Source organism: Sinocyclocheilus anshuiensis, unplaced genomic scaffold (assembly GCF_001515605.1).
Source record: "Sinocyclocheilus anshuiensis isolate Anshui unplaced genomic scaffold, SAMN03320099.WGS_v1.1 scaffold450, whole genome shotgun sequence".
Lineage (NCBI taxonomy): Eukaryota > Metazoa > Chordata > Actinopteri > Cypriniformes > Cyprinidae > Sinocyclocheilus > Sinocyclocheilus anshuiensis.
In genome coordinates, this window is record NW_015546056.1 from 1,281,160 (window position 1) to 1,291,474 (window position 10,315).

Here is a 10,315-nt window from a genome sequence, read left to right on the forward strand (position 1 = left end):
GCGCTTTCTCTTTCCCTTTGCACCGTTGTTTACGCTTAGGGGAAAGCTATGCATTGTGATACTCTCTAAAAAGGCAGAAGACATAACTCGGAGTCGGGGGAGAAGTTATTTTTGTTTTCTTTGCACTCAAAGTATTCTCGTAGCTTCATAAAATTATGGTTGAACCACTGATGTCACATGGACTATTTTAACAATGTCCTTACTACCTTTCTGGGCCTTGAACATTTCAGTACCCTTGCCGTCTATAGAGGGTCAGAAAGCTCTCGGATTTCATCAAAAATATCTCAATTTGTGTTCCGAAGATGAACGAAGGTCTTGCAGGTTTGGAATAACATGAGGGCGAGTAATTAATGACAGAATTTTCATTTTTGGTTGAACTATCCCTTTAAGTATTTTGACGAAATACTAAGAACACAAACTTTTCTTTGGAATAATGTGGACTGCTGAATATTTAAGAATAAGACCAGAAATGAATATTAAGAAATGGGGCTGAATTTAAGATCCATGCTATCAATATTTTTCAAGCACTTAACCTCTTTCCGTAGCCTCTCCTCTTCTTCTCGATTCTTCATATATTCTCTCTCCATCTCTTCAAGTTTCCTCCTAAATATAATGAAGCAACATTTGTTTTTGCTAAATAAGATGGCAAAATAAAGTGCGGATAGTTGACAAGTCAATGATTTCTTTACCTCTTTTTGTTGAGCTCCTCCTCCAGCGACTTGACATCCTGCTGTAAGACAGCAAGCCTGTCTTTCAGTGCACTGTTTTCAGAGGTGACCTCATCAAATTGAGCCCTAGAATTGGAAACCAAAATATAGAGATCAGCTCTTCATAACAATCTTAACCGCCTCTGCACTTTTAGGCAGCTTAGTACAGAAAACAATACAATTTCAAGAACAAGTACTATTATTTTAGAGCTAGATTTTCAAAAACATGAAAAAAGTTAGGGCGGCAAAACAAAAATTGAATACTGTTAATATAATTAAAAGGATGCAAGGACACACTTTCAATCAGAATACATACAGTAACTGTTATTAATAGTGAGATTGCATGCATGTCAGTGACATCAACATCATTCAGTTAGTGAGATGCAGCATGAGGCTGAACAATCAAAGCGCATGTCTACGGTTAATGAAATCTCATTGTGCGAAACATTCTTGGACAAACATGAAAGTAGTGAATGGTCAACTCTTGGCATCCATACGGGAGAAACGGCGATTGGATCAATGCATCAATTCGACGGTCATCTACCAGCTGGAGAACAACAAACCTGTGGGGATTGGCCACCTCTTGTTCTAAAGCCATGACAAGCCCCTCCATCTCCAGAAGCTGTTCTTTCATATGGCTCTTCTCGCTTTCAAAGGCCTCCTCCATCTGCTGAAGCTCTGTTTGGGAGTCCATCAGCGATTGCTGTAGTTGGTTGGCGGTATTATCGGCGTCCTCCCTCTGAGAGCACAGCTCTTGCTCTTTGTCCTCCAACTGGTTGGTCAAAAGTTGAATCTGACCAGAGAGATGATTGACGTTCTTAAACAGGTTCATCTTCAGCTGAACCTCGTTCCAGAGCAAATCCATCTCTTCGGTTTTGGCTTCAAGCTGAAGATTGAGTTCCAGCATTTTATTGTCTTTGTTTCGCAGTTCCAGTGCAAGTTTATCTGCGTTCTCTTTGAGTTTGGTAGACTCAGCCTCCATTTCAACAATCTGAGATGAAAGCTGGTCTACAAGTTGCCGGTAGCTAGAGTTCTCTTGTTCAAGACGTCTCGTCTCTCCTTGCTCTGAGTTCAGACGGGCTTGGAGCTGTTCAACCTTACCCTGCTCCACACAAAGAGAGCCTTGAAGTTTTTGCTCCATCATGTGCATTTGATCCCACTCCTCAGAGAGACCGTTGACCTGCGTTTGTAGCTGTTTGAGAACCTCACATTGACCCCTGAGCTCCTCTAGGAGTCGATCCCGCTCTATCTCCACAGCATTTAGCTCAGAAGCCTGTCTTGTAAGATCGTCATCTCTGCTTTTCAGAGCCTCATGTGTTTTGGCCAAGTTTTCTTGAAGCTCCACAAGTTCTTTTTCTTGCTCTCTCAGCTGCATTTGCTGCTCACCAAATGCAGTAGACAGATGACTACTGCTTCCCGGCATCATTTCGATCTCCTTCTGCCAGGTCTCAGATTTGGTCCTCCAGTTCTCCATCTCTTTAGTCAACTGAGAAACTCTGTCAAGAAGCTCCCGTTCCCTCTCTTTTTCGTTTACAAGTTTCTCCTTTAGATTTTGAATACTTCTGTCTGTTTCTTTCTGTTGTAGCTCCTTCTGCTTCAGAAGCTCTTGCTTCTTTTCTCGCTCAGCTTTAAGCTTTTGCTCTAGCTGAGAGTGCTTATTGCAAAGCTTCTGTTCTTTCTCATTTCTGATTTCCATTTCTTTCTCTTGGGCATGGAGTTCTGTAGTCAAATGCTGAATGAAGGCATCTTGAGCTTTCATGGAAACCGTGTTGTCTTCCAGCTGAACACACATCTCTTCCAGCTTATCTTCTAGCTGTTTTTGTAGTATGAGCAGCTCCTCCTCAGCCCTGGATGCGAGCTCTACCTGAGCTTCCATGAACTGGATGTGTTCTCCTAGCTTCCTGACTTCCTCCTGGTGTTCCTCCTCTAGTTTCTTCCTCTCCTGTGCCACCCTGCTGCAGATCTGAGCTTGCTCTTCACTCCAGCGCTCGGTGCTGAGGAGACGCTCCCGGCACGTCTCCTGTTCTAGCTCCTGAACTCTTGACTCCCATGCACAAACTTCTCTGCGATGCTGCTCGGATTGCTCCTGCAGACGGCTGCGCTCGAGGTGCAGCTGGTGAAGGAGGCTGCGCTGAGCCTCGCTGTGTTGTGCCTTCATGTGCAATAACTGCTGTTCTGCATTCTCCCTGGGACACAGCAACATGCTAATATGTCTAAATTCATGGAAATGTCATGGATACCAAGGGAACAATCTACCTTTTCTTTACTGGCATGTTGGTTAAAAGGTTGAACTTATAGTTAAACACAACTGGGATGTCATTTGTACACTTAGACATAATGAATGTCCACATGAAGCATGCATATTACTTTTAATTGAAAATGCATCTAAAATAAATTGTACTGTATTTTCTGGAATACAAATATTTTTTTTATTATCTGAAATATAAAGGTGACTTATATAATGCAATTAAAATGTTACATTTCAGTTTTGTTTTAAATTTGTTTAGTCTCGCCATTTATAATCAATGTTAGTTATAATGATTGCCACTATAAATTTAGTTTAATGCTTACTATTTTTTTCTGAATACTGTTAAAGGGGTCATATGATGCGATTTCAAGTTTTCCTTTCTCTTTGGAGTGTTACAAGCTCTTGGTGCATAAAGAAGATCTGTAAAGTTGCAAAGACTAAAGTCTCAAATCCAAAGAGAGATTCTTTATAAAAGTTGAGAGTCAACCACGCCTACCTAAAACGGCTCGTTCTAACACGCCCCCACATGTCTATGTCACTATGTGGAAATATTAGCATAATGCCGCCCAAATGTGCACGCAAAGAAAGAAGGCATGGTTTCAGGAACAGCAGTAGTGTTGATGCAGCCATGTCAGGGAGACGCTGTGTTTCAGTGCGAAAGCAAAATCACTTTATTTGGCCTTCAGGAAGTAGATGCAATTAGGAATCATTGGTTAAGATTTATTTACAACAGAACAGCACAACCCAGATGTTCCAATTATGATCTTTAAAATAGCATCATATGACCCCTTTAAGTTTAAAGGATTTGTTGTGGAGTCAGGGGAACTAAAGTACACGTTTATGTTGTTTATAATGTTTGTTAATGTTTTGTTTTAGTATTTTACATTATTTCTGAATGTAGTAATAAAATGTGACTAATACACCGATGTATAATTTCTGGCTTTTTTCTCTCTCTCAACAATGCAATTTTGACCCGGTGTGATTTTCAGTCGGTTTCAACTTTCTTTCTGAAAAATAGGATAAATGGGTGAATCTCACCAAGCCTATCAAAAACATTCATATAATTTTAGGACCACTGCAATTTTTGGCATCATGCATTTAAATTTTTTCATTATTTTTACAACATAAAAATAATACATTACAATTAAATTTTTACAACAATTAAGAACATTTCTCCTGAATTCTCATTACTATAATGCATTCTGATGTTTTTAATAGGAGTGGTATTTAAATTCTCATTGTTTTCAATGGTGATTCTCATTAAATTCATCATACTGTATCATGCATCACATTTTATTTTTATTTTTTATTAAATATTCAATTAAACCCATTACAAAAAATACTACCTACTATAATGTAGGAACACCTTTACAATCAAAATAATATATATATATATATATTTTTTACATTACAGTAAATAGAATGAAATATTTTTGCATTACTGAAATAAGAATTATCATAAAATAATTAACTTTTTTAGAGAGAAATATGACCTGAACATATTTGACAGGTTTATAGTGACAGAAAATAATATACTCTTTTTGTTTTTAATTCTATTACTAAAGAGTCCTCAAGACTGTCTCAGCATTGACAAACCATCCGCCTTCTCTCATGGTAGCTCTTTTCTTTTTCTAATACGCAAGACCAATGTCTACAATGGATGAGCTGCACCTAATCCTTTACCAGATCATTTGAGCGACACTTACCTAACAAGCAGCACTTCCTGGTCCATCTTGAGCTTGAGTTCTGCCTCTAGCTGATCTTTCTCTGAGGTGAGGCGCAGCACGATGTTACTGATCTCACGAGCGTAGTTCTGCTCTAGTTCTGCCTGTTCCCGTTGAATTCTCCGCTCTTGCTCTGGACCCCAGGCTCCTCCTGAAGTCTTACCCCTCAGCTCTGCTTCCAGCCGCTCAACAGCCTGACGCATTTTCTCTGCTCTCTCCTCTGCCTGAGCCTTCAGGCCCTCCAACTCACTGATCTCCATCTTAAAGCTCTGCGAGATGTCCTTCCGCTCAACCTCCATATTCTGCCGCATCAGCTCCATACTGCGCTCGTAGAAATTCACCTGTTGAAACAAAATTAGGACCATAAATCACTTTCTCTGTTCAATAAGGTTTTGTTTCCACAATTTGTGTTGCAATATAATCCTATTATTCACTGATGTATTCTTCTAGGTTTTATTCGGTACCTGGTAAAATTGTATGTCTTGGAGCATTTGCACATCTTAGCTTGTCCCCTTGGCTCTTACTGTCTGAATCTAATTTAATTTGCAAAGGTTACTTGTAACAAACCTATTTCATGTTTCCATACTATGTCTGTACCTTAGTCTCCAGTTGGATCTTCAAGTCCTGGACCTCTCGCTCGTTTTTCTCTTTCATCTGCTCCATGGCCAGTTCTGTCTCGATGCTCACAGTGGGAGCCAAACTCACCAAGGAACCTAAAACTAAAGAGACACACCAAACCATAAACCGTTTGGATATTCCATGGGGATCGTTTCGTTTTTATAATTCCTCACCATTCTTGTCAGTGACTTGGAGCTTTTTTCTGACCTGAGGCGATGTACCTTTCTTCATTTCTGGATCATCTGCACAACAAAACAGATAGGATGAGCTATTCATTCAACAGTTTACTATAAAGGTTAAGCCATATAAATTAGGTATAACATGAAAGAGATGTGGGAGATCTAGAAAGGTAAACCTGATGGATAATTGAATTTCTAATTAAAAATATTTGTCAAATTCACCAGAATCTGATTCAGCGGTTAATGCTCTTTGGCTTGACCAGTCATGACCAGACAGGCTGCTCCTGGATCGTCTGGCTCTCCTTCCTGAGCCCTGAGATTTCAACAACTCCAGCTCTGAGTGTAACTCGTCATTCCTGTCCTGCAACTCCTGTATTTAGTGGGACGGAGACACAGAGTCATTTACAAAAGTAAAACTATTTTTTTCTGCATTTCCTGAAACAAAGATATTGTAATGCAGAGGTGAAACATGCAATTTCTTTGCCACAAACATCAAATGGAATGGCAAAAATTACTGCAAAAATAAGTATTTCAACATTAAAAAAGCATCACATCTGCTTTAAGAGTTAAAAATGTGTAATAGTTTTTATATACAATTATACATACACATAAAAAAAAAGGCAAAACACCCCAAGTGAATAGGGTAAAAAAACAAACAAAAAAAAAAATCACCATCCTTTACCCAGTTGATTGATTATATTAAAAACTGCAGTATTGCCATGTTATGCAAAAGAGGCATTATATAATTAAATATTCACTAATTTGCATACATTTACAGAACAGAAACCTGAACATTGGATAATGGCAGGTTCAAAATTCTTGTTTCAGTTTGTTGACATATTCATCAGAATATAAATTGGAATAAAACTGTAAAGTTAGACATTGCTGACTCGGTGCATGAGGGGAAAATAAACTAATTTTAAGTCGTTGCCTTTAAGTATGTATTGTAATTGAAATCTACAGATGCAAATAGATAAAGTGCAATAAAACAAAACAAAACACTTAAGGGTATTTTAAATGTTTTCTTCCCCCCAAATGAAATGCCAAATAGCCCAGAATTCTCAAAATTGACCAGTGCATGTAAAAACAACGGCTTAGCCTGTAGTGTCTTAACTTGAATAAGGAGCATCATAGGCAAAGTCCCTACCTTGTTGCTAAAGTGTTCTGCATTAGCATTACTTAGCATAGGCGGTTACTTACTGTACTTGCTGGCTCAAGTCAAAAGAGCAAAACTAATGGCACAATTGTGCAACTCCTCAAAAAGTTGCACAATTAAAGCTGTCATTTAAAGCACCATGAATTACAGGATAGCTAGCATAATGGCCAAACAAGGACACTTAAATACAATGCAATGACAGGGCTGACTTCACGATTCACTCCACACAAAATATCCGCCAAACACACAGGCGCGCTCATACCCTGCACTGCAGCTCATACTCCTTAAAGATCTCTGAGAAGTGCTCTTCTTGATTCAGCAGTCCTGTGCCATTTGGATCAAGGCCACCATACTGTTCAGTAAAACAAGCATACAGATCAATTATCATTATTGTTCTTAGAGAGTGAACTTCATAAAGGATAGGATTTACAGCAATTTAACAATCTCACCTTGTCCTGCAGCAGATGATCTAGATCCTTCTGTAGTTTAGAGATGGTGCTCTCGGCTTCAGACAGCTTCTCCTTCAGGACGCTGACCTCCTCCTCCAAACAACTGCTCTCCTGTAACACACAGCTAGAGCTATTTAACCTGACACCACACTGACATGCTCAAAGAAACATACACCTCTATCCATGACAGATCACCTCATGCTCTGTAGCTAAGAGCAGGATCATCATGAAACTTAAGTCAGTGTGATTGCAAGGGAATTAAAGGAGGCATGGTAAGGAAATTGTAATACAAATGCAAACATTCTATAGATACAGTTATGGTTTAATTAAACTATTCCCGACTTAAATATTCAATGGCAAAATACTAAATTGTGGGATGTATTTGTTATATGTATATGACTCTGTAAACATGTTTTATTCTTGTTTTTAACAACTTCTTTATGAAAAAATTCTAGGACTATAATAGGACAGAATCAATGAGAATCAATTTAAACTACAATGTTTATTTATTTAACAAATTTAAAGTTAATATTTAAATGTGTACAATAAATATTAATTTTATTGAAGCAATGTTGTGTGTTTGTTCTTACTTTACAGTGAGTTTAACACAGGTAAACCCCTTAACCATGGTAAAATCAATGTAAAACATGGCCTCAAGTGGTGTATGTAAAAAAACAAAATGTCTGGAAACAGCAATATAATAAACAGCACTAATGTTAAATAATTACTTATATTAATATTAATAATTGGAATAAACAATTCACCTGTGAAGCAACAGTTTATTAGTGTAACTGTAGGCTATTTATTATTGCCAGCAAACAAAAAAACAAAAAAACAAAAACAATGTGGCACTTTAAAATACCATAATTTAAAACTAATTTAAAGCAGAGACTCAGAATTCACAGCCAGAATGATTTGTTTTATAGTTACACATTACTGCTCAAAGGTTTTGGGTAGATCAGTGTTTTTTTTTTTATTTATGTTTTTGTCTCTTATGCGCAATGCTAAAAAAAATACAGCAATAACAGTAATATTGCGAAACACTATTACAAATAAAATAATTGTTTCCTAGGTTAATATATTTTAAAATGTCATTTATTTCTGTTATATCTGAATTTTCAGAAGCCATCAATGTTAAAAGTTAAAAACTACTCAATGTTATCAATGTTGAAAACAGTTGCAGCTTAATATTTAATGGACACTGATGAAGAAAGTAAAAAAACTGACCCCAATCTTTTAAACATTAGTGTATTTTAGACCAAACAGAAGAATACTGATAATATTAATAATAATAATAATGTCAGTGGTTACCTTAGCAGCAGTGCAAATGTCCTCCTGAAGGCTAACGTCCTGAGCCCTGAGCAGCTCTAGCTCCTCCTGGAGTCTCTTGCGCTCCTTCTCTACCTGCTCTAGAAGCACCTCGCTTTCATACTCTGATTCGCTCCTCAGTGCCGTAAGTTTATCCCGGAAATCCTGCTCCAGACCCCTGCATCAAAGAAACAACATGGACAGTGACACTGCAGTGCACTTGCATTTGTCTTCATCAAATGTGATTATATGACTAGAGGAGAGCAGCCGTACTTGATTTTCGACTCATTGAGAGACTCCATGGTCGCATGGCGATCATCCACCTCTCTGACCAGCTGTAGGCTGCGGCGGTCAGCCAGTTCCAGGTACGCCTTGGCTTTGTCCCTCTCCTGACAAGCCTGGTCTGCCACAACTCTATAGAGTTGGAACACAAAACCACCACCGCACGAGAATCTCATTCATTCTGATGCACATTTTGTCACGAGTAACACCTGTTAATCATGCAAAGACATTTACCGAACAAAGTAAAGCCACCATGCAGTTGTTTAATGCCTAAGAACTATACACCACATAAAGAATACTGCTGGACACAGTAACATTACATGTCCTCCAGGTGGAGACAAAAACTAAACGGCACAGAAATGCAGGTGAAGAGGCATTTTTTCCCATGATTTTAAATATATAAAATTATAAAATGTATCTTTAAGATATAAAATGTTAAAATAGTAATGCATCATGTGATGTAGTTATTTTAATTAAAATGTTTAATTGAAAGCAGAAACATAACAGTAATATGAAAAGGTAAAATTGTCCTGAAAATAATGTCTCAATGCAACATGCATATCACCAGTCAAAAATGTGAAATTTGGAATTAGTTGGAATACTAATATATATACATATATATATACATATACACACACACATATATATATATATATATATATATATATATATTTGAATTCCATGGTTTTCTGTATCAGGACATAAAAAATTATCTGGTCCTTAGAAAGTCTTAAAATTTGGAAATAAAGCCTCAGATGAACAATATCATGACATTACCACACTGTGTCATTATCTGATTAACAAAAACAAAGCCAAGATGGAAAAGCCATGTGTGACAAAGTTAGGACACCCTATGTTTCAATTGCCTGTAGATCCACTTTTATCAGCAATAACTTGAAGTAATCATTTTCTGTATGACTTAATCAGTCTCTCACATCGTTCTGGAAGAATTTTAGCCCACTCTTCTTTACAACGTTGCTCCAGTTTATTAAGGTTTGTGGGCATCTGTTTATGCACTGCTCTCACCACATGATTTCAGTCAGGATGAGGTCTGGACTATGACTGGGCTATTGCAGAACCTCATTTCTTTTCTTTTCAGTGCTTGGGATCATCAGAATCAGAATCAGAATGAGCTTTATTGCCAGGTATGTTTACACATACGAGGAATTTGTTTTCGTGACAGGATTATTATAATAATAATATTATTATTATATATATTTGCTGCTGTGCTTGGGATCACTGTCCTGTTGCATCACCCAATCTTGGCCAAGCTTTAGCTGTCAGACAGATAGCCTCACATTTGACTCTAGAATACAGAGTTCATGGTTGATTCAATGACTGTGAGGTGCCCAGGTCCTGTGGCTACAAAACAAGCCCAAAATCATCAGCCCTTCACCAGCATGTGTGACTTTTGGTATGAGGTGTTTGTGCTGATATGCTTGATAGGTTTTCACCAAACGTGCTGCTGTGCATTATGGCCAAACATCTCCACTCTGGTCTCATCTGTTCAAAGGACATTGTTCTAGAAGTCTTATGGATTGTTCAGATGCAACTTTGCAAATCTAAACTGTGCTGCCATGCTTTTTTCTGATAGAAGAGGCTTTCAAGCCTTCCAAACATGCCATACTTGTCCCATATTTTTCT

The 10,315-nt window shown here is 37.8% G+C and overlaps 1 protein-coding gene across 3 annotated transcripts in view; it reads right to left on the reverse strand.

Annotated features, from left to right (window-relative positions):
* The window catches only part of LOC107699311 (ninein-like protein), a 34,351-nt gene that overhangs the window by 5,335 nt on the left and 18,701 nt on the right, over nt 1–10,315 (reverse strand). For 2 of the 3 annotated variants that reach the window (XM_016500528.1, XM_016500529.1), the window contains 10 exons: nt 8,663–8,803; nt 8,393–8,567; nt 7,082–7,192; nt 6,895–6,984; nt 5,699–5,846; nt 5,471–5,539; nt 5,277–5,398; nt 4,662–5,020; nt 690–794; nt 534–603 (listed from right to left, as the gene is read on the reverse strand). In XM_016500528.1, coding sequence (XP_016356014.1) covers nt 534–603; nt 690–794; nt 4,662–5,020; nt 5,277–5,398; nt 5,471–5,539; nt 5,699–5,846; nt 6,895–6,984; nt 7,082–7,192; nt 8,393–8,567; nt 8,663–8,803 — 1,390 coding nt within the window. Of the gene's footprint in view, nt 1–533; nt 604–689; nt 795–1,270; nt 3,098–4,661; nt 5,021–5,276; nt 5,399–5,470; nt 5,540–5,698; nt 5,847–6,894; nt 6,985–7,081; nt 7,193–8,392; nt 8,568–8,662; nt 8,804–10,315 lie in introns of those variants that run through there. The other variant, XM_016500530.1, reaches the window with a different exon arrangement.